Genomic DNA, 27,514 nt, shown 5'->3' with positions numbered 1-27,514 from the left:
AGCAGGGGGCGCTGTTGCATGTTAACATTTGATGGCGAAAGGCACTGACAGAAATATGACGTGACTCTGAGCCGTTGATTATAATCAATACATCCACATGCCTCTATAACATTTAACTATTTTAATATAAAACATGCTGCGGACATTGTGTCGAGCCGGTGGCGCCCTTTTGAAGGTACAGACCCTGTTTATCAGGCACTAATAAACAACTTTATGTGAACGTTAGCTGAAGGACGGGTCAGCTAATGCTAAATACCTAGCAGCTTCCTAACTTTAGCCGCTAAAGTTTTTATATTAGCCAGTTATTTTAACTGGTACTACTTGACATTTAAGTGTTCTATGTGTACATTAATATCACTATACATTGTAATGCGATCAGGCACCGTTATCTGCGAAAACAGGAGCTAGTTTACCTTAACTAGCCGTTCCTGTCAAACTAGCCATTCATCAAGTTTTTTGACCCTACTAATGGTCGTGTCTACAGGGGAACCATCGATTTGCGAAACTCTCGCGAGATTTATTTGCGTTTTTCCCAACAGTCATGTTGTGCAAACTAATTATGTTCTATAACATGACAACGCTAGGGCTAAAAATCCACGCAGGTTTAACAACAAATCGCACTTGGTTATGGTTTAGGAAAGATCTTGTTTTGAGTATAAATTGTCACTATCGCGAGCTCTTTCGCGGGTCTGGGGTTCCTGTCTAAATACGACCTATGCCATTTAAAGTTCCTCGTAATCAGTGCAATACACCTGTGAACAGGTGTGACAGTGTTTCTTACAGTTATAATTTATTAAAACTATTATTATTATTATTATGTTATAATATTATTTATTAAAAATACATACATTTTAGCTCCAGCACTAAGAGCCATGCATTTATGTGAATGGCAGGTTGACAGAATGTTTTAGTGTGTTGTGTCCTGTCTTAGGGTCACCAAACTGTATAATTGGGACAGATCCACTGATTTGTGCATCATCATGTGTCTCCTGTCTCTGCAGAACTCCCAGCAGACGGTTCCCAGGCTGTGGATGAATCCAGCCCAGCGACGATGGGCCTCCCGTTTACCCATGAACACTGTGGTCCTGTTTGTGCCACAGCAGGAAGCCTGGGTGGTGCAGAGGATGGGTCGCTTTCACCGGATCTTAGAGCCAGTAATTCCTTTCAACTTAGAGTTCAATGAGTTTATGTATGAGGAGGCCAATCTCTATGTTATGTTACCCATTTAACCCACTAGTTTTGTCCTTTCTTACAGGGACTGAACTTCCTTATTCCAATACTTGACCAAATTCGTTATGTGCAGAGCCTTAAAGAGATTGTTATTGACATCCCAGAACAGTCAGCTGTAACTCTAGGTAAGTTTTTCCCCCAGTGCATTTTTGGTAAAAGTCAAGGAAACTCATAAACACTGGCATAATGGCATAAATGACGTAATGGCATTAATACATTTATTGGTTTTCTTCATGGCTAAATGAACTTATGTTTTTTTTTGGTCTTTATACAGATAATGTGACACTGCAAATTGATGGAGTTCTTTACTTGAGAATCTTAGATCCTTTTAAGGTATGCTGGGAAAAATTATAACACTCAAAAGTAATTCTGTTATCAGTACACGGTTGATTATGGAGAGAGAGGCATATAATCTTTGCTTGTCCTAACTCACCACACTTTTTCCCACCTATCAGATGAATGTCTATCAGAAAAATACTATGTTTAAAACAAAACATAATTTAAACGTCACAGTTAGTTAACTTATACTAATTGTGCATGGCTAATAATCTTCCCTGTTTGTAAAAATCTATTATAAATTTGAAAACTGGTTTGTAGCAATCAATGAGCGACTTGTGCCAGCAGGCGGCGCCAGTTATCCATATAGAGATGCTGATCAGTTGTGTGTGTCTCCAGGCTAGTTATGGTGTAGAGGATCCAGAATATGCTGTTACTCAGCTTGCACAAACCACAATGCGTTCAGAACTGGGCAAACTCACCATGGATAATGTATTCAGGGTAAGAATCACACTGCCTGATATGTATTTTCATTTCAACAAAGGGGGAAGTACCTCAAACTCACTGTCTTGAATCTCTGGTTTTCAAGGAAAGGGAGTCTCTTAATTCCAACATCGTCCACTCCATCAACCAGGCGGCAGACGAGTGGGGCATCCGTTGCCTGCGTTATGAAATCAAAGATATACAACTTCCACCTCGTGTTAAAGAATCAATGCAGATGCAGGTAACACAAACACATAACCACAATGGTAACTTCATTACAGGCTGGCTACAGGTCCCTAAAAAGTCATAAAATGTCTGAATTTGATGCCTGTAACACATTTTAAAAAGTTGGGACGGGGCAACAAAAGATTGGGAAAGTTGTTGAATGCTCAAAAAACACCTGGTTGGATTGTCTGACAGGTAAATTGACATGACAGGGTATTAAAGGTGTATCCTTGAAAGGCTCAGTCATTCACAAGCATGACTGAGGCAAAGTTCACCACTGCGGAACAACATACGCTGCCATCCAGACAACATCTTTTCCAGAGAGGTCTCACAGACACATCAGCGTGGCTTCGTAATAAAAGAGTTCAGGTACAAGACTGACCTGCCTGCAGTTCAGACCTGTCTCCCACTGAAAACGCACGGTGTATGATGAAGAGCATGATGCGACATGAGGCCCTGAACTGCTGAGCAAGTTGTATATCAAGCAAGAATGAGAAAGAATTTCGCTTTCAAAACTTCAACGAGTAGTGACTTAGTGTTGTTGTAATAAAAGTTGATGTATCACAGTGGTAAACATGCTCCTGTCACAACTTTTTTGGAACATGCTGCAGGCATCAGATTCAGAATGAGTGTATATGTACAAGCAACAATTTAGTTAAACAGTTTGAACAATAAATATCTAAATTCTTTGTTATATGTTTTCCTTGTAGGTGGAGGCTGAGCGCAGGAAGAGAGCCACAGTGTTGGAGTCTGAAGGCACGCGGGAAGCGGCCATCAACGTCGCGGAGGGCCGCAAGCAGGCCCAGATCCTCGCGTCAGAGGGAGAGAAGGCCGAGCAGATCAACAAAGCAGCCGGTCGGTGCATTTTACTTTCGACCTAAAGAAAGTTTAACTTGTGTTTTTCCATTGACTCAGTTACATGCATGAATCATGTGATCATGTATGTAATTGAAGGTCTTGTTAACGTAGGAGTTAGGCCGTCATTACACAAAATCCACAAAGCATTTAATTACGTGCCTGCAGACTTTGTTACAACACTGCACGAGGATCTCACGACATCAAACACGGTTACTGACAACTCCAGCATCAAAAGGAACACTGAAAAAGGAGGTTTAAAGCCTCCAATAAATCCAAAACAAATCTGACTTTTGTTATTAATTCACTTGCTGTGCTGTCTCTAGGTGAGGCCGAAGCTGTGTTAGCCAAAGCAGAGGCTAAATCCAAGGCCATTCGTCTGCTGTCAGAGGCTCTGGCTGAACAGGTATAAAGTAGATTTTATGACTTCATTTGTCATTAAAGGATTAGAAATGATCCTGTCTTCTTTGGAACTGTTATTCCCAGTATTTAACTTCATTGTAACCCGAACTTTGGCCATGTACTTGACAGAATGGAAGTGCCGCGGCCTCCCTGAGTGTTGCAGAACAGTACGTCTCTGCTTTCTCGAACCTCGCCAAAGAGTCCAACACTTTGCTCCTGCCGTCCAACACTGGCGACGTCACTGGAATGGTCACACAGGTATTTACTGTTTTATGCCTTCTAATAGCTTTTGGAAAATTTCTACACAACATAGATCTTAGAATACAAGCCATTGTTTGGTACGTTTTTGGCTAAAGGAACTGATAGACATCATCGCCAGCCCTAATTACTCCTGATGTTTAAGGAAGCATTTAGTGCTGTGGGCGGACATTGAGCAAGATTACAGAGTGGTGACTATCATAGACTGTAGAAAGATTTTATTCATTTATTTATTTTGTTCCTTTTTTTTACAGTTGTTTAAATACAGTCAAGCCTCCACATCAGCCATAGTAGTGCATTTTAAAATAAATTTAACCCTAAACTGTTTATTTTATTCTTTTTTTTTGTGATCTGAAAAATTATGCAATCTGTGACTCACAAATCAAACGATGAGTTTTGCCATCTGTTGCAACCGTAGTTATTTTATGACCATGGAAAAATAACTCGGTGTAGCTTTGTTATTTTGGTCAGCTGTCACAGTAAACGCATGATGATTCACATAATGGTTGGAAAAATGACTTAACTGTTGCTATGTGTTGGTAAAACTTCTCATCCTGTTTTTCTGCCCTCAGGCCATGACCATTTACAGCACGCTCGCCGAACCGAGGACAAAAGTTGCGAGCATGACGACAAAGACAGAGGAACCCAGTGAGGATCCTCCAGTCCAGCCAACATCAGCTCAGTAGCAGAGGAAGTCATCACTGCTCCAAACTGCAGCAAACACTGAAAAAAGAAGAGGCGCTTTTCCACAATGATGGAGCACAATGGCTCTGCTGTGTGGACTGTCTGGTGCAAAGGGCACTCTATCTACTGCAGAGGACAGGATGTCGAGGCCGAGAGACGGCGCTTGATAAACAGAGTGGATGTCGAGCAAGGACGGCTGGGAGAGCAGGGAAACTGAGCCACAAATTATGGTACTTTGGTACTAAATCTACTGTGATTAAGTCGTATCTGTGATAGAGACATTTGCTCTGCAACTAAAAAAACTGCCTTGAAATGTCTGTCTGATATTATGTAGATGGAATTGAACATTTTAGTCCACTGTCACCCAGTCTCGTTGGTCATTATTGTGATTTAATGTAAAGTAATTTATATTTTAAAATTTCAGTTTTTATTATTTTTTTTTATTTTCTTTACTGCATGTAACTATTTTTTAAGGTTTAGTTCAAAATCTTAAAGCCCTTGGCTAAGAAAATAGCACCGTTAGAGCCTGTAGTTTTAGGAAGATACAGTATAAAATAATTTATTGGCAATAAATAAATTTATTTGGATGTTGATGTTGAGTTAATGACCAGAAAATGGAAATATGGACACTAAGAAAAATGGAAAAAATAAAAAAAATGTCTGAACAATAACAAATTGTGTTCATAACTTTGCAACAGTATGGTTTCTCCATTATTACTGCATCTGTCCATCATAACAAAAGTCACAGAGGAGTTCTCAGTCTCCAGTTCAGACTTATAAACTAGAATTAGGTAGGTCTGCAGTGATTAGTCGATTAATCGATTAGATGTCAACTGTAAAATGAATGGTCAACTATTTGATAGTCATTTTCAGTCATTTTGTTTTTGAAGAGAAAACATCCAAATTCTCCAATTTCAGCTTCTCAGATATGAATATTTCCTGGTTTCTTTACTACTCTATGACAGTAAACTAAATATCTTTGAGTTGTGGACAAAACAAGACGTTTTAGGATGTCACTTTGAACTTAAGGAAGTGGTGATCGATATTTTTCATCATTTACTGGACTAAATAACTAATCAATTAATTGAGAAAATGATCAACAGATCAATTGACAATCAAAATAATCTGATATTTACTTGTCAGAAAGTTGTCATAACATTATTGATCTTGTTTTTAATTAGCAAAACTGCAGTTTCCCTCTCGAGAAGTTCTGCTGCTGTGTAGAATCTGATCATGTTGACTGAGGCCATTTATCTCAAAGAGATAATGATTATTTTCATAATCAATGAACCATTTAGTCTACTAAATATCACAAAATTGTTCAAAATGCTGATAAACGTTCCCAAAGCTCGAAGTGACATCTTCACATTGCTTCTTTTGTCCAAGTATTTGACATTTTTGCTTGAAAAATGAGTGAAACGAATATTCAATACGTTTTTCCAAATAATTTTCTTTATACTTTGCTGTATAAGGCACTGCGTACCCGATACACAGCAGTAACAGAATTTAAGAGTGCTTCGAAAACGTGCATTTTCTAAGCACCTGTATTAAGAAGCTATTTTACTTGGTTATTAGTCTGCGACTGAATCATTGTAAAAGAAAAATGCACTGTGAGGCCTGAGGGTGAGGACCACCCAAGAGAATGCGAGACCAACAACAGAATAGAAAGATTTATTTCTTCTACGCAAAATTATGTCAGTCTTTTCTGTTATTTTGTAGTTTTCCTGAGTAAAATGTTTTAGTTGTGTTTGGCTTGTTGTTAGCCTCAATAAATATTTAATCATAGAGGTTCAAATTCTCCCTTTTACCCCTCCCTCCCCAGGAAACTGCTAAGCCTTTCCTCTTAGATGGATAAAGGAAATGTCATCTCATACGTGTTAATTTTCAAGCAGCAGGTGGTTTGTTTTCTCTTTTAAAACATAAAAATTACACACTCAAAACCATCAGTCGGCCTCTTCATTTGTCGGTGCCACAGACTTCTATTTAACAGGATAAAGCCTGACATTACAAACCGATAACCTTCCCTCTCTATCATCTCTAATTCTATGCTCCGAGCTCACATGATGAAATGGAGAAAGCAATGACTGGAATGTGGAATTTGGTTGCACGGATTTCAACACATAAAGCGTACTGCAAGCAGACACTTGCCACCGTGTGCGTGCATGTGTGCGTGTGTGGGGGGTGTGTGTGCGTCTTTAATCCTTGAAAAAGGCTGGCAGTGACTGGCCCAAAAATCGGATGTTTTCTCATTCGAGCGTTTCTCAGACACACCTCTTTCTCCCTCTCCGTCGCTGTCGGCCTCCTCTCCTTCTTTTTGCCGTCTGTCTGTCCCCATAATTTATTTTACTGTTGTCGGTAACTCCAATGCCCTGAGAGAGGGAAAAAAAAAATCATAATTTAGACAAAGATGTAAGCTCTCTCTTTGCTGTTCACCTCTTCTTACCCTCCCCTCCTCCTCCTCCTCATCCTTCATGACACACAGACACACATGCCCACAGCCTTGAGGCAGTATAGTTAAGGAGGTATGTAAAGTTTGTCATTTTTAGGACCTTGAGAGGGAGAAAGCGAGAAAAGAGGTGGGGGGAAGAAGACAGCAAGGGAGCTTGATGATGTGTGAAGGAGTAAAGGCAGAAAAGGTGTTTAGAGCTGCAGGTGTGAGACCAATTTTGCGGCTTTATTTCTGTCTTTCACACACACACATAAAAGCTGGATCGCACCAACAGGGGTTTGTTTTTAAACCTGATTGAATTTTAAATTATGTTGCACCTTAAAACTAGTTTAAAATGAAGAAAGATTAAACCTCAATTTAGCTTTTACTTTTGCACCAGAAAGTATTAACTTTAAACTTAGACTGAATGGCTGCCTTTTTGAGATGGATTGAGCTAAATAATTAAGTTTCTCAAAGTTAAGGGACAGACTCAACCCAGCCAATCACAGCACAGTAGGGTAGGACAAGGTGGAACAGCATTCAGATTTATTTATGTACTTATTTTAATTTGGGTAAACAAGCATCTCCATTTTGATGATTTCAGTTTACATCACTTAATTTGGATTTACTAAAGTGAGATTTGTTTCTAATTGTGCAACAGAGCTGTGGTTAATTTTAAATCTGGATTTTAACCCCAGGTTTGCGAAACTCTGATTAGAGCTAATGTTAGATTAAATTAGTCTTAGTCGGTGCAGGCCAGTCAAAGACCCGTCCTTAAACTGAAATAGTGCTTACTGAGGTGAAGAGAAAGCAGCGTGAATTTGGGGCAGCTGACATAAAGCAGAGACAGCAGAAAGAGAGAGAGAGACAGCGAAGGTATTAGCAGCTCATAAAAAGGCATTTAGAGCAGCAGTTAAGCTACGCACACATTCATCACCACTGGCTGCTACCGAACACACACATTTTTAAAGTCTCAGCAGCAAGCTGCTCCCATAACGTTAAATTACAAAGATAAGGACGAACGTGTGAGAGAGGGAAGAGCGATAAGGAACGTGGGAGGACAATCTGATATTCTAACTGACGGTTGAACCTGTTTCTTGTCTGCGGGAATGTCTTTTTTGGAAAGTTATAAAAAAAAAACACACACACAGCAGAAATAACCTCTCCACTGAGTTTAAATCACATAAAAAGAGGATGGTGGCATGTGTTAAGAGAAAGTGTGTCAGTGCCAAGGCGCTGCCTGCCTCTGCAGACACTGTATAGCCTGCAATTTCTGGGGAGAAAAAAAAAAAAGAGCATGCCAGTATAATCAGCTATAACGCACGATCATCTCTTTCAAACCCTTCACTCCGCCCACAAGATACAATCCTTCCATTCTTGTATTTTTTCTCATTCACTCCACCAGGATGTCTAAGAGCAGGACGCACACTCACTCTGTTTGGACAAGAACTTAATACCAAAATCTGGACACTTTTTTAAACCTCCTGCTTTGGATTTGGAATAAGCTCTTCCTCTTTTTTTTTCTCTCTCTCTTTGATGCTTTTCTGAGGATCAGACAGAAAAAAGTTGTGACAGATTTAGAAGGCTGCAAAAAAAAAAAAAAAAAAAGTCCAGAGAGAGACAGACAGAGCTTTGCCCCGGAGGTTTCTGAGGAAGAAACAGGAGACAGATAAAGAGGCAGCGATAATCTGAGGGGGGAGAGACAGACAGACAAGGAGGGAGGGAAGAAGAGCACAGCTGCTGTGTGAGGAGAAGGGGAAAATATAGATAAAGAAAGCGAGGAGGTGCACAAGTGTGAAGGGCGAGGAGAAGAGACTGACGAGGACAACCAAGACTGGAAAGAAAGGGAGAGAAAAGGGGACACAGAAGGGAGAGGAATAATTCAAGTTGAAGGTCAACAAAAGACATAAAGAGAAGATAAAAAAGCAAACGGAGACAGACACCTGACATCAAGAATGGAGACGCAGCAAGACAAGAGGAAAGACTTCTTCCTCTGAGGTGAAAGAAAAACAGGAGCTGCGTTTGACGCGGAGAAGAGAAGACGATTTCCTCATCATGTTTTATTCAGCTGGTTTCCCAAATTCAAACAACCTGCGCCGGAAGAGCAACTTCGTCCCAGGATAGAATGAAGAGAGGAGCAAAGAGATACCTGCCGAGTCTGTGATACCCTTCCTGCTCCTCCTTTTCCTCCTCTTATCCTCCACCTCAGACTACCCACCTCCCTCTCCTCCTCCTCCTCCTCTTCCTCCTCCCTTTCTTTCACTTTACATTCAGCTTTAAATCCACTAACTTCCTCCTCCTCCGCCCTGATATCTCCTCTCCTCTCCTCTTCATCTCCTCACTATGTGGATACCAGCTTTGCTCCTATGGATTCTTAATATCAGCAATTTGTGCTCAGGACAAGACTTTACAGACTATTACCCAACTGGAGACATGGGCACCGAGGTGAGACATTTAATTCCTCCATCATCTATTAAAACTGCTTGGCTTCACTAACTTTTACAGTTTTTAAATTCATATCCACTTGGAATGTATCAATACCAAAAGCGCACGGTATAATAACAGCACGACAAAAAGTGCACGATTACTATATTTATCATGATTTTATAAAAGAAAGAAAAGGATGGCCTTCATTGAGTACATAATCAGATGTCTACACCATTTTTCTTTGTATTTTTTTTCCTTTTGACACTAAGCGCCTCTGCTTTCCCTTTTTTAATAAAATAAAATAAAAGTAGTTAGCCATTACCTAAGCACGTGCAAAAAATGTTGTCTTTGGCAATGAATGTTTGAATTGTGTTCGCACAACTGCAAAATATGAATAATGCAGCAGTCAGCAGAAGCCCTTTAATAAAATAAAATGTAAATAATAAGATAAAATGATTAAGCATGTACTATCATGGTAAATATCAAGTTCTTTTATCGCGATATTTGATATGTTACATCCTTAGTGTCTGCAGTTGATTACATGCAGGCGACACGTTTAAGGAAAAACTGGAATAAATGAGTGTAGAAAGATAACAAATGCAGATGCTGGCATACAAAGCATGAAAGAAGAAAAATAGCCAGATCAGAGCCCAGTTGATCGCCTATGGGGTTTTTTTTCCCCCTACCATCATCAAAACACCAAATTACAGAATATCTTTTTTTGGAAAAACTGGTGTTAGTTACGCTAGTAAAACTTTGTTTATTCAGGAAGTCTTGTTGAGATAAAGATCTCTTTTACAAGAGAGACCTGATAAACAAAGTATGCCTATACAGGCTCTTAATAAGGCAATTCAGTCACACAATGATCCATCCAGTAGTTTAAAGGGTACTGGCAGCTGCATGAGCACACAGGATATCTCTGTAATCCAGTGTAGAGAGGGTTGTGGGTTGTATGATGGTTCTGTGAGGAGAAACAAGCATCGTTCCGGTGTAAGAATACAAGTTTTTCAGTTTTTGAGTGCAGTATTTAACAAAGGTTTAGGAAGGCAATCTTTTATCCAACCTAATGTATTTCACTATAAAGGAAGGAATCGCTGTCTGTCTGTCTGTCTGTCTGTATGTCCTTCACATATCTCTAAAGCTGTTCACCCAATCTACTTTACACTTGGCAGTTGTATTGCTGGGGACCTAAGGATGTGCAGTGTCGAATATGGCACCATTTAGACATGGGACACAAGAAATGAAAGGACATGAAAGTCCTTCACATATCTAGAGAACCAATCATCTTAGCAACGTCACACTTTGCGGGTGTATTACTGAGGACGCGAGTGTCCAAGTGCGAAGTTGACCGGATGAACGGTTCTCAAAAACGCTGCAAGCAACATTTCCTGGGCCCAAGCAACCTGCCTGTTACAAAAAGGGCAGAGCCCAAGTGTATTAGATTTACATTAAGAGTAAGAGTCAGAGAGAGAACATCAAAGTCCTGTCCTCTTGTGACATGCAAAGATACGGATGCATCGTCAGCATAAACATGGACATTGCAAAGTTACGTTAAAAATAACTGTGTATATAAAATGTATGTGTGTTTGTCGGGTAAATAGCAGGGGGGCTAAAACTGATCCTCGTGCATCGCCTTCAACTTGACTGAAAGCAATCTGCAAAAGCCAAAGCGAAGCAATTCACTTAGCAAAATATTATGAGCAACAGTACAAAAAGCCCTTTAACAGTGTCACAATGCCAGCCTCGTGATGAATTGCCGACTTGCCTGAGGTGTTGCTCAACCCTTGCCCAATGTCAGGTGGGAATGGCGCCCACGTCCCCACAACCCTGCAAAAGATAACTGGCTAAAGATAACAGATAGGGGTATCAAAAGCCTTTTGACAGATCTACAACGAGAGCAGCAAGAATGGCTTTTTACCACGTGAGTTGTCCACAACACCAGTTGCAACAGTTATTGTACTTTGCTGTGACAGAAGGATATTATTTTCCTGACTTCCTAAAGTGACCAGTGATCCCAGGAGACCACACAGGCAGGTATTAGAGGGCTTAGATTGAGGCCGATAGTTGTTATGGTCACAGGTTTAACCACCTTGATGTAATGTGTTACTCCCATCATCTCTAATATCATTATTAATATTGACTAAATAAACTTGCAAAAACACTCGTAGTAGTTGGAATCATCCAAAGGCTTTAATGCAATTAATGTGATTGACTATTAAAGCAAATTAAAATGAGGTGGATTTCAGCCCCAGGCTATAAAAGTGGTGCCAAACACGTTTCTTTTTATAAAGTTACAACTTGTTCCTATGGTGTCACGTCAGATAATACGATGAGCACAGTCCTGCGTTAAAGAAATCATCTTTTGCTTTCATTTCAAATGTCTTTACTGTAAATGTTGCTTATGATCCAGCCAAGAAACCATCTGGTGTTCAGTTACAAGCTCCGCTGAATTCTGACAGACTGCTTCTTCTGTGGAAGTGTCTCTGTGGTTTCTCTTCAAAAAAACTTTTACCAGCAGTGAGTCATTATATACGTCATTTATTGATGCTACAATATTGGCGTTGGGTAGTGACATAGTGAAATTCAAGTCCCATATTTTTGTGGAACTGGATGGTCATCAGCTGCTCAAAAAGACAAATGAAAAGGAAACTGTTTGTACGCAACAACAGCTTCGTACATGAGATGTTTATACTGGAAGACAGAGTGAGTGACAAATGCATGGGTGTGTGCATGTGCGTGTGTCTGTGTGCCAGAAGTATCTAATGATGGTCATTCGTCCGTCATGACCTCATAGTCCCACAGCGATGACCTCATGCCATGTGATCACTTAACAACACAAAGGAGGGGAAGACACCAAAGGAAGAGGAAATGTAAGAAGACTTTGAAAGAAAGAGAGAGAGAAGAATCCTCCACTGTACAATTACAACAATATTAGGTAGAAATTCTCCACTATAGCTGCATACTGTTGGTTATTATCTGCTTGAAAAAGAAATACCATTAATTGTTTAATTTTAAGGCTCATTCAACCAATAATGACATTTGCTGCGACATTTCGCTTACTAAAGTTGTATTACATGTGTCCAAAAAGTCTGTATAGCTGTGTCGCCTAACGAACAGTCATGTCTGACAGTGTTATGGAGGCTTCAGTGGAAAAGTGGCTGAGCTCAAATATGGAAATTTTGTGTGTAGAACAACTTTTATTATTAGCTTCAGCATTAACATTAAAACCCTGATAGTTTTAGCTGACCCCATACAAAACTTTCGCTTTCGTCAGGAAGAAAATGTTTCAGTTCCTTTGAAGAAAAAGCAAAGAATTTAGCCATCCAAATAGATATGGCTACTAGACAGGATTGCATCACCTGAAAGATCAACAACAAATGTGACAGAATTTCCCTGCTAGCAGCTTGGCTCTAGAGACGGCAGTCGGTCAGTCGGTTGGCTCGTCCATCACTTGGTAGCCTGGTAACCAGATGAATCTACGAGCTCATGTTGCTCTGGCCGACGCATCTGGACACCATCCCATCCAGACGGATCTCCAACAGTCCCGGCTCTCGTCTGGCCAATCTTGTCACAGCCATTTATTTAATGTGGGGCAGGTTTGATATGGTGACTGATAAAGGCTCGCCGTTCCACGAAACTCAAATAAAACTGTCAAACTAGGCAGCGCTGATCAAATATGAGTCAAGATTCTGGTACTGTGTTACCTATCGTCTGCTTTCAAAGGCTGTTCTTAAGGAAACTTAAGAAGGCAAAATTCCTGTGCCAAGTTTTTGTTAACTTCAAGAGGAAATTCTACAGAGGAAAAGTAGAAACCATTGTGACTGAAATCATCAGACAATGGCGTCGGATGTACAGCAGGTGATTAAAATTGCCCAGAACATCGCTGGTACTTCACTTATAAACTTTAATCCCTCTGCAATGGTCGCCAACACCAGTCTGCTCTGAGAGCACCCGCGGCACTTTTTTTTTCCTTTTTCTCTTTTGCTCATCCAAAAACATTACAGTGCTTATGCATCACGTTGAGTGAAAAATGGATCAGGAAGATCCCTGCTCATTTTCTGCTGAACGCTTTGAAATGGGCGGACAGGACAGACAAATGTTTTAGTGTGGCTGGAACGAGGCCGTCACACAAGCTTGACGCTGATGTGATGTTTGTGGTCTTGACAAGCGGTTAGATTTTCTATCAATCTTGTTTTAAATACAGTTCTTGTTTTGGAAGAATTGTAGATGTTACGGTGAATAAAGAATGTCATGCTTGATCTCAGGAGGCAAAAGAAAGACACAAACAGAAAGATGAGGTCAAAAATGACAGAATACATTGAGACAAACGAGCTGGATGGAAAAAAAATGGAAAAGGAAGGGGGGCAGAAAGAGAGTGAAGGAGATAAATGGAGAGACTGATAACAACAGAGATCTGGTTTCTGTTTAGGTTGTGCCAGCTGTACCAGTCTGCTCCTTCTCAGCCTGGGAACCTAAACAACCACCCTCGCTCCCTGCAAGAGGAATTAATGTGTGGCCCTCAAACGAGCAGCTCCCAGCTGACATTTAGTCCCCACAGATGATACAGAGGCCTCTATTACCCGTCCTGTCACACGCTTAACCTTTTATCTTTCATCTACTGTACATCCGCAGAGTAGAGCAGCAGAGTCATTTATCATGACGGCAGAAAAATCATTACACGCATGACTCACTGCGGGAGAGGTTTATAGAGCAATATCTACTGTCAACTGAGATTTCCTGCATGGACCTGGTCCACCACATAAACCCCTCTCTGCGCAATAATAATAATAATAATAATAATAATAAATGCGGGTGTTGTCTAAGCTGACAATCTCCAGTCTGTTTGGCTTAATGCTGCATTTAAGGTCTCCGCGGAAGCTTACGCAGGAGACTGGAGGTCGGTGGTTTAGCTTGTGATGCCGGGTTTATTAAGGAAGAGAACCATGAAAGGTTTTTTCAAAACATTAATTGACAAAGCGACTGATAGAACTTCAGAATTACAGAATTTGCGGATGTGGGGAAATATCACTGTGCCTCAGGGGAAACTGTTAAAGGTTTAACTGTTGCAAAAAGGGAACCGCAAAAAAGACAGAACAGAGCAACGACTGCAAGGCATGAAGGTTGATTTTATGGCTTCCTCGTGTACTTGAACGGAACAATGTGTGTGTGCAGGTGAGGAGAGGACACACACGTACCCATAATAACTAACAGTAGCCAACAGCAACATGTTACAACACATTGGTTGCTGAGGTATTCAATGTTTATCCAGCTCTAACCAACAAAGCTCAAATTCTACAGGATGTACATTTTCCTCCAAAAAGCGTGACACAGCAAATCATCTTCGATTCTTACACTTCAAAATACAAAGAGTACTTGCACATTCATGCATTTCTTTTTTTATTTAAAGGAGAAACACGTAAACTATTTACTGCACTAATACGTCATCTGAGATTAAGGAAATGCTAAGTTGAAATTTGGTTTCTATGCCAAAGCCGCTACAGGCTGCATGTTATCCTGATTTTCCAGTCTGTAGCATCTGTTATTGTTTTCCTGCTTCACGTTTATTAGGATTAGAATTAATGCAGAATGCTCGTGTCTGTTTATGAGTCGATTAAGGATCTTTTCGAAGGAGTTGATGTTTGGAATGGTTAACTTACTGACTTAGCTTTTTCTTGAGTCTGGAGAGGAGGGTGGGGGGAGACAACTTGCTTCAACCATAAACTCAACGACATATCAACCATCTTACCCACCTATGATTGGCCAAAGTCATGCGTCAAGGCCTGAAAACAGAGCCAAGAGGAGGGGCAGAAGTCTAGTTTTCATTTTTATGCATGATACTTTTCTTACTCAGTGATTACTTGCCACTTTTTTGTATTTTGAAGGATATAATTTCTAAGGAATGATGTGATCTAAGTCACATGTGTCTATATGATTCTTTGCTGTCTTCCAGGCTCCAGTGTTGTCAGATGACCAGCCCAGTTTGGAGACAGTGACGAGCGTGGATCAGCTGCTACAGCTTCTGTACCCTGAATACAATTTACTTCAGCACTGCCTGAGGAGAAAATCGTGGCGCGTCTCCTCTTCCTCCTCTTCCCCCTCTTTTACCACCTCCTCAGCGAGCCCTTTAGTCCACACTGACGATGAGGATTTGTGGGGTCAGCCGAGGGAGGAGGCTCTTCACAAAGTGGACGGGACACTGGGAGGTAAATACTGAGATATATCCCAAACGGTACAAGTCTATAGAGAATCAGATCATGTCAAAAATGTTTCATATATACTAAGATTTGGTCCAGTGGTGTCTAAGTGCTAATATTAAAGGTATAGTTTGGATTATTTGACGTGCAACATGATAATTCTCAATAATACCTACAATAGATGGCGGTCGGCACGCCCTCAGATTGAAGAAGCCGAGAGGAGTACCAGCAGCACAGAAGCTAAGCTATATTTTCACTGCTTTTCCGTGCTGTTATACAGTCTTTTCTGACGGGAAACTGACGGGAAAGCCAAATATCACTCTCTCTCACTCAACCAGACTCCACTGGCAAAATCGGTAATTTTGTCCTGCAGAACACAGGATTTGTTTGTGTCATTGTGTGACTTAAGTGAATACAAACTAACCTTTAAAACGCAGAAGTCACACGAATACACGACCAAACTAATCAATCAAGGTAGTGGTAGAAAAGTAAATCCGATCCTACATCTGAATTTGGATATTGGATATTGTGACATTCGCATGTGAAGCTGATAGGCTGAGAGACGGCCCTCGTGATGCATCGCTGAGTTTCAATTGGCTATTTTATGTTCCAAAATGCAAATGTTACTGCTTGTTTGTGATGTGTTTGTCATGCATGATGTTGGTTTGTGTTGGTAATTGTCATTTTGTTATTAATATAGTGCTTTATGGACACCATAAGTTAGGTGGTTAGTACATAATATAAGAATTTGGAGTGTTTTCTCCTTGTGTAACATGCAAATGCGATGTAAAACGGTGCTGTTCAACTCTTAAATAAATGCTTAAATAAAACTTAAATTATTAATAAGTACCTAATACAGCCTAACTTCAAATAATCTTAACTTTACGATTAGAAAAAAAAGATTTAAATGTGAGCCTTTTCATCATTCCAGTCTGCAGTACTTTAAAACAGCAACGTCAACTGCGAGACAAATTTTATTGCACTGGAGACAGACAATAGTAGGTGCTAAATGTAAAAAATGGTGAAAATAAGAACAGTTAGAAAGAAGACGGGAAAACAATCTGATTAAATACTGGGGAGGTTAATAATTTCCTGCCATCAGCAGAAACCAGTAACAACAGATGAATTAAGACTCAAAACCTCTGTTCCACCAGCAAACAAACTCCAGTTACCTAATCACATGTGTTTTCAGTCATCTTAGAAGAGATCCAGCGGACCTCATGCCAGCCCAGAGAGGTGTGTGTGGAGGTCGCCAAAGAATACCCAGAATCCACCAGTCAGTTCTACCTCCCTCGCTGCGTGGCGCTGCATCGGTGCGGTGGATGCTGCACCAATGAGGCCCTTTACTGCACCAACACAAGTCACACGCTTGTCAACAAGACAGTAAGTGGTGCAGCTGGACTTCTTTCTGTCTTTCATCGACCCTGTTGGTGTTTTCTCCTCTTACACCTCAAACTGCCTCAGAAAGGAGGACAGAAACCAATCTACCCAGTTACATAACACACTCATCTGGATCACAACCCGCCCCACTGCAATGAGACACCCTTTGGCTACAACTGGACATCAAGTCAATACAATACAGTCACGCACAGTTGCACAATCTTGCAACCCTTACATCAATTTTTACACATTAGCTGAGACACACATCCTATGCAGCAACATTATGGAAGAAGAAGAAGGAAAATAAAAAGGGGAAAAAAAGAGAAAAACAACCAAGAAATTCTGTTTTGTTACACAATTTAGGGTTTTCTACAGACGCACACACACCTTTGACCTTCATCTTTCTTCCTGCCAGCTGATGGAGCTGTCCCCTCCCAGGATGGACCGCTCCGTCGTCATGGTAACCTTTGTTAACCACACTTCGTGTGAATGCCTCTCCAAGCGGCCGCTCCACTCCATCATAAGACGAGCTGCAACAGATCACCTGTGAGTGGGGAGTGACGAGCTTTTATAAACATTCATGAGTCATTTTTCTTGTATCAATGCATTTCTAACGTGTGCGAGTGTGTGTTTGTGTGTGTTTGTGTGTGTAGGTGTTCCCCGCCCGAAGTTCCCTGTGCCTCGGGCTCATTGTGGGATCCAGTGAACTGTGTGTGTGTCTCTACAGATGCCATAAACTACTCTGAGGCTGGTAACTATTTATGAGTCACGTTGGTCAAATTATTCCGTTTTCTGCTGTGGCTGCAGCAGATTAAGTCACCCTTAAGGGGTTTTAAGACAAGACATTTGTGTTATACCAGGGTTTGTTAAGTGTTTCTGACCTTTTGCTAATTTTTTCTGGTTTCCTTGTGTAATACTGGATTGTTTCAGATTCTAAAATCCATGAAATGAATCATGAGCTTCGTGTTAAGGAGCCAGAAAGAGCAGCAAATCTTTCAGGCTGGCTGGTTTGGGGTCTTAAATTAAGAAAGGAAGATAGGATTTTTCCCAGTTTGGTACTACAGAAGCAACCTAACCTTCATCCGATCTTATCTCAGGTTAGGAAATCCTACGTGCTGAATCCAGCATCAACTTTCATGTCTGTTACCTTACAACCAACACTAGTTTTCTTATCTCGCTGAGCTTTGTGGGCAACTTTGTAGTCCTTTTTCCAATCATACTGAAACACACGTTAAACACTGAGCAAAAACAACTACAGACACTTAACATAGAGACAGATGAGTTAAGAATTCCAACGATTTTCTTTTTGGGAAACATCCAACAACACTATAACTTGCCCAACCCTATCCAGCATCCATTGTGTAAAAGCAATAAAAAAACAGCCACACAGTTGAAATCAGGTTCTCAACCTAATTACCACGGTTACCAAACAGTTAGGATAGGATCTGCAAGTTAGGAGGTTTCTGTAATACAGCCTCTAACTGCTTAAAAATAAGCAGCAAAACAAAAGCAGAGCAGAAAATGTAGCATCATGTTCTCAGTGTGCAGTGTGTTGCATTACAAAAACTTGATTTACCTCAAGGGTGAAATGTGACAGGCGGACCGGTGTTTGGATGGTGTGATGAGCAGCAGGGATCTGACACAAGGCTGCAGAGATTTAAACCTAGAAACGAAGACAGACACCAGGTGATTCCACTGATGGAAGTGGAAACCACCTGCTGCAGACTTCAGTAGGAATGAAAACCTGCACAAGCTCGTTCCTACAGTAATCCCCCCTGCAGTATGGAGTGCACAAACACTCCCCAAACATGCTATAATCAGAAAAAAAGGCTTTTATTTCTTTAAGTGTGTCTTTAAACAGTGGATATTGTTCCAAGGTTACATTGCAAACTAGTTTACTGCAGTGTCATCAAAAATGTGTCTTCACCTGAGCTAAGCATGTTTTGGGATGCGAGCCACATTTCGGTTCAGTTTCAAAGAATTCTTTTTTTCTTAAACATCCACTACCACAGTCAGATGATGGTGATGATGATGCCTTGGCGGAAAATGAAATGATCTGAAATGACTCATCCCTGAGGGAATGTTTATTCAACTGTAACGTGAGATATTAAAGTGTCTCTGTGGCATTTTACTTGTACAATCATGCAGTGAACTGCAGTGCCTTCCATCTCCAAATACTTCTTCTTTTTCTAATAATAAACTGGGAAAGCTTCCAAACAATTACAAACTCATTTTGAATATATATTAACATTTTGGACATAGTATGGCAAACCAATTGGCCTTTCCTGGGAATTGTGTTTAAAACTAATTTTTTCCACATGAAAATTTAATCTAATAAATATAAATATATAAGTATTTTCTTTTAGGTATGTGACACCTGCAAAGTTCAAGCAAGAACCTAAAAAAAAAGAAAATGCTAGCTTCTTTTATCTTTAACTTTAATCACTAGAGGCTGCACTGAGGCGCACTGTCGCTTTGAGCTTAATGCTAACATCAGCATGCTAACATGCTGATATAATGTTTACCAGCTTCATCATCTTCCTAATTCACACTCTTTTTGCTCTTTGCAAAAATCACAAGTTGAACAAGATGGGGACGTTAGTCAACTTCAGTCTGGACCAAAGTGACAAACATACATGCATTTCTATCACCAACAGAAAGACAAAGCAAAGCTATAAAAAAAAAAAAACACTAAATACCTGTTTTTTCTTTTTTACCTTATTTTCTATGTGGCTTCCAGAGGTTCTGGACTCAGGTCTGCTGGCCCTCTGTGGGCCCAACAGGGTTCTGGATGAATCCACTTGCGAGTGTGTCTGTCGAAATGGACTCACTGAGAACAGCTGCGATCCAGGGTGGAAACTGGACCACAACAACTGTAAGGAGGGTTTCAGTTATTAAAAATATTTTACATTGTTTGAAAGATCCATCAAACCTAGGAGTCTGGACCACTGTCAAAAACAAAAGTGCTCATTTTTGTGTGAAAAAGTGGTAGCTACCTCTAGCCTTCCTTTCACATTTACTGTAATACACCAAACTGATAGGAAAAGGGTTGTCATTCTGAAAGCAACCAGGCAAGAAAGGATAAACACAGATAGGGGGAAGTTTTGGGAAGTAGGGCTTTAAGCAAATATCTGCAGTAACAAGTCAGAACCCGACCACCAAATATTTAGCCCAACAACACTGACAGATGTGCACAATGCAATATCTGATTAAGACTGCGTTTTCTGTTAATGTTAAATTCTTTCCTCTCTCAGGTGAATGCCAGTGTGAAGGTCAAGGTGAGGGGAAGCTGTGTCCCACTGGCCAGCGGTGGGACGAGGAGCTGTGTGGCTGCGTCTGCGCCGCAGAGTGTCCCGGGAACCAGCCCCTCAACCCCGACACCTGCCTGTGTCAATGCAGGGAGAGTCCGCAGTCGTGTCTGCGGCAGGGAAAGAGGTTCAACCCCAACACCTGCAGGTAGGCGTACAAGAGGCCCAGGAGTCTGTCCTCAGCCTGGTTTCAAGAGTCCTTGCGAGCAAAAGCGATTTTTTTCAGCTCTGCGCTCCAAGCTCCCTGTGAAAAGGGGCAAGCAAAGAGAGAATCTCTCCTTTGGGGGATGGAATTATCCCAAGTATCCACACTCTGGGACTCTGCCAACCAGATCCTTAACTTGTAGAACTACCCAAGTGGTGCTCACTGCAGAGCCAAATGGGTGGAGGTTGACTTAGTCCAGCTCCACCTCTCTGGACCTCATGAAACTTCTGCACTCAGGGATGTAAACTAATCTTCTCTCTAATTAAAAAGGTTTTTCTCACTTCCTTTTTGACGCTGTTGGCACAGTGTCTCTGGCTGTGGGACTGGACCTCACACATCACTAAACAAAAACACAACTTTGTAACTTTAATCACAAATTTTGATGAAACTGGAGCATATTTTATGGAGAAAATGTGTTTTTCTCTCCAGTGTCCAAGCTGCACAGCTTCAACCTCCTGATAGGCAGATATATTTATTTGCAGCTAAAGAAGCTAACTGCTAACAGCAGCTCATTGGTGCATGGTTTGTACTTGTGACAACACCACAATCATTGATGTCGAAGACATTTCCCCTCTGTCAGCATCAAGATATATTTAATCAGTCACTTCTGAGGGACAAAGAAACCCCATCTTCCCTTTTTTCAATCAAGGCTGGACAATACATCACACACAAGCTGGCTCAAAACAGTGTTTATATGCTCTCTTCAATTCCATTTATTTACGTTTTGTTTCCAGGATGCGTCAATTCATTTGAGTTATTTGTTCCTCTTTTCCTACTTCCACAGTTGCGTAAAATAAAAACCCATGACCTGATGTAAACCCGAAGGTCCGGTTCAACTTTACAGCTGGACTGCACTTAATGCGAACACTGCAGAAAAGCACTGACTGCCATATGTGGTCCAAAACCCACTCAAAGTCCTTATAAAGAGTTTTAAGAGAGCGTAAAACATATTAGCGGAAATGGACGTGATGTAACATGGGCTCTAGGGCCAAGAGAGAGCCTGATCTCTTGGACAGTGATGACTGCGCTCAGTGTCTTAGAAATAAATTGGCAGTAATGATGTAGTTGTAGTGACCTGATGGATTTCAGAGCAGGTTTTCAGCGGCAATTTGGGGATTCGCGTGTTTGATAACGCCCACTTGACGAATCACAGTCTGTGGTCAGTGTGTCACTATTTGATCTGGTTTCCTGAGTCATTCCTTAAAACTCTAAGTGATTTAGATCTGTGGCTAAGGACAAGACAGTTCCTGCTTTATAATAACTTCAGTCTGGAAACTTTTACTTTATTGAAGCACTGTATAAACTTAATCAACTGTGTTTGAGGGATGTACATTTAAAAATTGTTACATAAAAACTTGCACTAAATGATCTCCACTAAAGCTTCAAAGACTCAAATACAGCATTTCATCAGTTCATCTTGAAGTTACCTGGCTTATACTGGAATAACTCGTCCTGTCTGCTGTGCTTTAGGCGCTAGCTCAGCCCTTAGGGTACCATCACAGCTCTTCACTAAAAGCTCTGCAAGAGAAAAGGGTGAGGAAAGAGCAAGAGAGGCAGTTAGAGGGGGAGAAAGCAAGCAAACTCTCAATGGACATGTCATGCATTCCAAACTTGAAAAGGAAAAAAACCTTCTTTCTCCATTTTCTTTCGTTAACGTTTCCATATGACCTTTTATGGACACAGGGTGTCGACCGTGGTCTCAGCTGTGTGTGCGTGTTTTGCATGCGTGTCGTGGTTCCCACAGCTAGCATGCAAGAGATCAACCTTCCTCTGACCCAAGAGGCCTGCGGAGAGAGACAGACAGGGAGGCAGGGTGAACTTGATGACAGTGAGCAGAGCAGTCATCAGACGGGCGGGCGGGTGGGCTCAGAGACAGATGGAGTGACAGGCACAAGGAAAAACACATAAGCAGACATAAGCTTTGATATGAGTGATTTCCAATCGTGGCTTTATGTGGGAAAGGTCACGAACATACACACAAGTGACCTTTAATGGCGGAGTTTCTTCAACTTTCTCAGCTTCAGAGGGCTGAAATAAATGAAAAATGTACTCAAACTGAGACCCTGTATGAGTACTTTTTGTGTTTTACCTAGAAAAAAAAGTAGTAAGATTCAAACACTTCACTTCACTTTTGTATTCCTCAAACTTAGCTGAGTTAAAAAACAGGTTCCACCATAAAAACTAGAGTACACCTGTTAGCTAACTGCCAGGTGTAGTTATTAATTGACAAAGCTAACTTTAACTTGCCCTAACATATGGTGTAATGACAATATACAACGGCTTAGTAGTTAAATTAAATATATAATTTGCCCCCCTGAAAATATTGTTTGGGAGTTATGCTACAGCGACTTCAGCTAGTTTTTCTGTTTGTTTGTTTGTTTGCTTGCCACTAATTTACACCTCTTTACTAGCCAAGACATTTATTGAGTTTAAATGGTTCAAACTAATTTAGTAAATCACAGTTCAAACCTTTAATTTAGCCAGGATGATCCCATTGAGATGAAAGATCTCTTCTTCCAGGAAGTCCTGAAACTTGCTTGGGGCGACCAAATAAGACCTTTTTCACAGAAATAGGAGGGTAAACACAGGTGTTACCAATGATACTAATTGAGGTCCCTGTCCATTTAGTGTAACAGAGACCTTCCAGTGAGCCAACATGCAGAATAGCAGCAACCTGACTCTGTTTGACCTGAATGGAGGTTTACTTAGTATCATAGGTCACATCTGCGTTTAACCTACTAAGGGCTGCTGTGAAAATGTCTATGCCAGCTCTTTAATGCAGATGAGACATTATGGGACATTATTATTCAAGCATGCACACTCGCTCGCTTCATTCTTTTCATCATTTTGTCTATTTTTTTAATGCTTGATTCAACATCTGGTCACGGGAGGTGGTACAACAGAAGACTAAACACCTACTGTGATTTTGAAGAGGAGAGTTCCCCGAGTTTGGCCCTATTCCTCCCCTCTCTGGAGAAATACTCCCTCTTTTTCTCACACTCTGACCCGTTTGATGCACGCACAAACAAAACTTGGACCATGGTTTATCCAAAAGGGATGTGAAGATCTGAATAATCAATAGTATTCATGCCAAGAGATTATAATATAGTCTCCCCTGTGTCCTCCCCGTCTTTCCCTCCACCCTTCTCTCAATACGTTGTGTTTTTTTCTGCTTCGCCTCCCTCTTTCTCTCCCATCTTCCTCCATCTCCTGTCTAGCTGTTACAGGTTACCTTGCAGAAAGCCCAGACCTGTGTGCCAGGCTGGTTTTTACTACAGCCACCACGTCTGCCAGTGCATCCCCAACTACATGAGGCCTGAGTGGAATTAACCAATCACAGGCAGACAGAGGAAAACTACAGATGCTACCATTTATTGCCCTTCAACATGAGGCTGGAAACCTTTTGGCCTGGGATAAGAGAGGACAGGAAAGTGGAACTACACATTTACTTGTACTGGATTACAGCAGATTACAAGCAGCACTTGAGAAGTTTTATTTGTGCTGTCTTTGCTCTGACACAAATGAGGATGGGAGTGCTTCCCAGTGAAACAAAAAGGCCAAAGCAGCCGCCCATATGCAGTAAAACTCATAAAAGTGGAGGAATCTCAGCCAAAGAGAGAAAATGAGGAGATATATTTGACTCTCTGAGACTCCGTCTTACATGTGTTGGCCTTTTTCCCGACACTAATAACACGCTCCTGACTGGAAGCGACCAATCACACCTGGAGACTGCCGGAAAGCATGACAGCAAGGGTGGGATGGAGCAATCGGACTGAGGAAGTGTTCATCCCTGCTGCAACGTGTTTGAGCATGACCTGCTGCAGAGACACGCTCATGACTGTGCGAAATGGAAAGTGGAATAAAATAATAACAGACCAGACTCCATGCTTTTTTTTTTCTAAAGATTTAAAGGTGAACTTCACACGTTGGCAGCCTTGAGTCTTGAGATATTTGAGAGGTTGAAGGATTTATTTTGTACAACTGCAATTCCAAAAGAGTTGGGATGTTATGGAAAAGGTAAATAAAACAGAATGCAAAGATTTGCAAAAACCTTTCGACCTATATTCAATTGAATACAAGATATTTCATGTTCAAACTTTGTTTTTGTAAATATACACTCACTCTGAATTCAGTGTCTGCAACATGTTCCAAAAAAGCTGAGACAGCGATGTGATACATCACCTTTTCTTTTAGCAAGACTCAATAATTGTAACTGAGGACACTGATTGTTGAAGTTTTAAAGGTGAAATTATTTCTCATTCTTGCCTGATATGTGACTTCAGGTGCTCAACAGTCCGGGGTCTCTGTTGTCATATTTTGCAGGTCTGGACTGCAGGCAGGTCAGTCTAGTACCTGAACTCTTTTACGATGAAGCCACACTGTTGTAACACGTGCAGAATGTGTCTTGGCATTGTCCTGCTGAAAATAAGCGGGGACGTCTCTGAAAAAGACATTGTTTGGACCTTGATACATGGCTTTTATTTTGCACGTTATAGTCTTAACTTGCATTTGTAGATGCAGCAACAAACTGTGTTTACTGACTGCAGTTTTCCCAAGAGCTGCAGAGCCCATGTAGTGTCCTTTATACAATCATGTGGCATTTTAACGCTGTGCTGCCTGAGGGCTCCAAGGTTAGAGACATTCAGTGTTGGTATGTGGCCTTGCCCCTTACATGCAAAGATCTCTCTGAATTCTCTGAATCTTTTAAGGAAATTATAGACTGTCGATGGTGACATCTCCAAATTCTCTATGTCTAACTTGCGGCAGTTTTGTGTTGAGAAACATTCTTAAACTGCTGGACTATTTGCCCTCGCGGTTTTTCACATTGTGGTGAACCTTACCCCATCCATGCTTGTGAACGACTGAGCCTTCTGAAGATGCCCCTTTAATACCTGATACTGATTCTGTCACCTTTTACCGGTTAACCTGTTTTACCTGTCAATGTTCCAAACAGGTGTCGAAGTCGAAAATGATTTGCAAATCACTGCATTCTGTTTTTATTTATGTTTTAACTTCTTTGGAATCGGCGTTGTAGAAATCGTGTAATGTGATGTTGGCCACATATCCCCTCTTTCAGCAGAGGTGGGAATGGTGACGGTATCTTTTGGTGGTCCATATATTTTAATGCTAGTGAACAGATTGTGTATGTTGTTTCTATGCTGAAAGGAATGGAGTGAAGGTCTGATGATAAAAATGTCTTTTCACATGAAACTCTTAGCTGGTGCAGCTCCCGTCAGCTATGAGAATAGAGGCTTAATGCCAGACCTGTTCAATTAAACACTAATTTAAACACTCCCAAACAGCTATTATATCCTCCCGTTTCAACTTGCCTCTACTGCAGTGCTGCTCTTTGAAGTTTTTTTTTTTTTTCTCATACATGGCTGAATCCAATCACAATTGATTGATGGTAACCCTTGGGTACGGTTCTTGATCTTCTAGTAATTTAACTTTACACAATCTAAGTAATATTATTTGTAAATATTTAAATTTTTTTCATATTTAAAACTGATATTTTGAAGATGGAATCGTGTGTAGATGTAAAATACTGTATTTAAGACACTATCATAACTAAATATTGTTTTGAATGAAACTATTCACGTCTTTGTACTCCAGCAGTTTTAATTATTATGGAGAATTTGAATTATGTTCTTAATGGTCCATTTTGCCTGCACTGCAAAAGATTTATTTTAACAGCTCATTTATACACCTATATGGCTTTAAAAGATGGTTATAATTTAGGGCTTTAAAATACATTAATGTTGGATGAAGATTTATTGCAGTGTGGACATGATTGTAGTGTTTGTGCTATATGGATGTAGAGAAAAAATGAAATTCTTTCATCTTGCTACTATTAAATATTTAAAGTAGATTTGAAGTATTGATTAAAGCCTTGTCAGACTGATATATTTGTGTCCCTGTTTTTTTTTAGGGTTTATTGGCAGCATTTACTGTATGTTGTAGTCAAAATATTGTTCACAGAACACTCTTAAAAAGTTGTGCTGCATGAAAGACACTGTTTCTAATAATTTGTGTCTAACAAACGCACATTATGCACCAATGTATTGTCTTTTCAGTAAGTGTCTTCTGGCTAACAACACTCCACCCCACTCTGCATTAGCATTTTTATAGGTTCTTGGTGGAGTGTGATTAAAAGAAAACACTGCAATGGTGAATAATTTCTTTGTTGTACTAGACTAAATATTCTCTGTATAAACAAATGTATTTCTGCACATAGGTGGATGCATTCATGGATGGATGTGCATGCGCATGTATATAGTGCCGTCCTAACCCCAGCTGATTAGTTTGAAGTTCGTCACTGCTCCTTTAAAAAGCCAGTTGCATGTCAACTCACTGGCAACTCGAGAATGAGAGATGCATGTTACTTTGTTCATGTTTCAAATGACAATCCAGTGAAAAGTACCTCCAGCACACACACACACACCTGTGGGTGGGAACTTGACTCTTCCTGTGGTCTCCTGTTTCTTCTTCTCCCTCGTCTTCAGCAGCCTCCCTCTCCCTCCGTCTGTGTCTACCACAATAAACAATATTGAGTCTGATGGAAAACAAAGAGATCGCCTTTCTGTCTGGCCCTTGTGACCGTCTGCCTGTCGAACTGCATCAACACTTGTCTGTCTGATCTGTGTCTGGTCCGTCTGCATCATTAGCTGATTACAGTGCATGATTACACTGATTAATGGCTGAACAGTAATTGCTGCCGACAGCCTCGGCTACCTAAAACATATTTATCTGACTATTTCATTGTGCATGAACATGAACAACTGTGGCATCAAAAATGATACAACTGAGACTCAGCAGGGTTAATATCCACTTTGGCTGCTCTACCGACGAAAGACTGGCAGAAATGTGATTGATTCCAGAGAAAGGCTACATGCCGTTCTCCAAAATTTGTGCTCGTGTTGGCAGAAGGTTACCGAGAAATGTCCATGAAGTGTCAGACAGTGAGTGTCTGAGCCCGAGGCTTCAGCTGGTGGAACTCATCCAGGTCCTCAAAGGGCAGCGGTGGGTTCAGATCTTTGTCAAATCTGGAAAATGTAATTAAAAATCAAACATTTCAATGCGGATATTATAAGAATAATTACTCTACATTAGCCAGTGTCATTTAATGAAGACTGTCAAATGCATAATGTAAGTTTATAGT

The 27,514-nt window shown here is 40.7% G+C and overlaps 2 protein-coding genes and 2 long non-coding RNA genes across 4 annotated transcripts; 2 read left to right on the top strand and 2 right to left on the bottom strand.

Annotated features, from left to right (window-relative positions):
* LOC146304663 (stomatin-like protein 2, mitochondrial) lies at positions 1 to 5,074 on the top strand. The gene is made up of 10 exons (XM_084713973.1): positions 1 to 175; positions 1,002 to 1,154; positions 1,256 to 1,355; positions 1,505 to 1,563; positions 1,906 to 2,007; positions 2,096 to 2,230; positions 2,925 to 3,069; positions 3,396 to 3,475; positions 3,601 to 3,729; positions 4,302 to 5,074. Exons 1-10 carry the CDS (start codon positions 134 to 136, stop codon positions 4,413 to 4,415), a joined length of 1,059 nt encoding a protein of 352 aa, XP_084570099.1. The 5' UTR covers positions 1 to 133; the 3' UTR covers positions 4,416 to 5,074.
* Positions 2,081 to 18,678, bottom strand: LOC146304662 (uncharacterized). The gene is made up of 4 exons (XR_014769316.1): positions 18,419 to 18,678; positions 17,230 to 17,386; positions 6,685 to 6,782; positions 2,081 to 2,167 (listed from the first exon to the last, which is right to left on the bottom strand). It is a non-coding gene; the product is annotated as an uncharacterized LOC146304662 (long non-coding RNA).
* On the top strand, positions 7,779 to 26,257 carry LOC146304661 (vascular endothelial growth factor C-like). The gene is made up of 8 exons (XM_084713972.1): positions 7,779 to 9,286; positions 15,219 to 15,471; positions 16,655 to 16,845; positions 17,258 to 17,388; positions 17,496 to 17,593; positions 19,583 to 19,717; positions 20,097 to 20,298; positions 23,574 to 26,257. Exons 1-8 carry the CDS (start codon positions 9,185 to 9,187, stop codon positions 23,683 to 23,685), a joined length of 1,224 nt encoding a protein of 407 aa, XP_084570098.1. The 5' UTR covers positions 7,779 to 9,184; the 3' UTR covers positions 23,686 to 26,257.
* On the bottom strand, positions 21,840 to 27,514 carry LOC146304660 (uncharacterized). The gene is made up of 3 exons (XR_014769317.1): positions 27,288 to 27,514; positions 26,798 to 26,884; positions 21,840 to 22,139 (listed from the first exon to the last, which is right to left on the bottom strand). It is a non-coding gene; the product is annotated as an uncharacterized LOC146304660 (long non-coding RNA).

Source organism: Lutjanus erythropterus, chromosome 24, assembly GCF_056507025.1.
Source record: "Lutjanus erythropterus isolate fLutEry1 chromosome 24, fLutEry1.hap2, whole genome shotgun sequence".
In the NCBI taxonomy this organism is placed as follows: Eukaryota; Metazoa; Chordata; class Actinopteri; order Lutjaniformes; family Lutjanidae; genus Lutjanus; species Lutjanus erythropterus.
The sequence above is the reverse complement of the archived record's forward strand: the minus strand, read 5'-3'. Positions and strand labels throughout refer to the sequence as shown.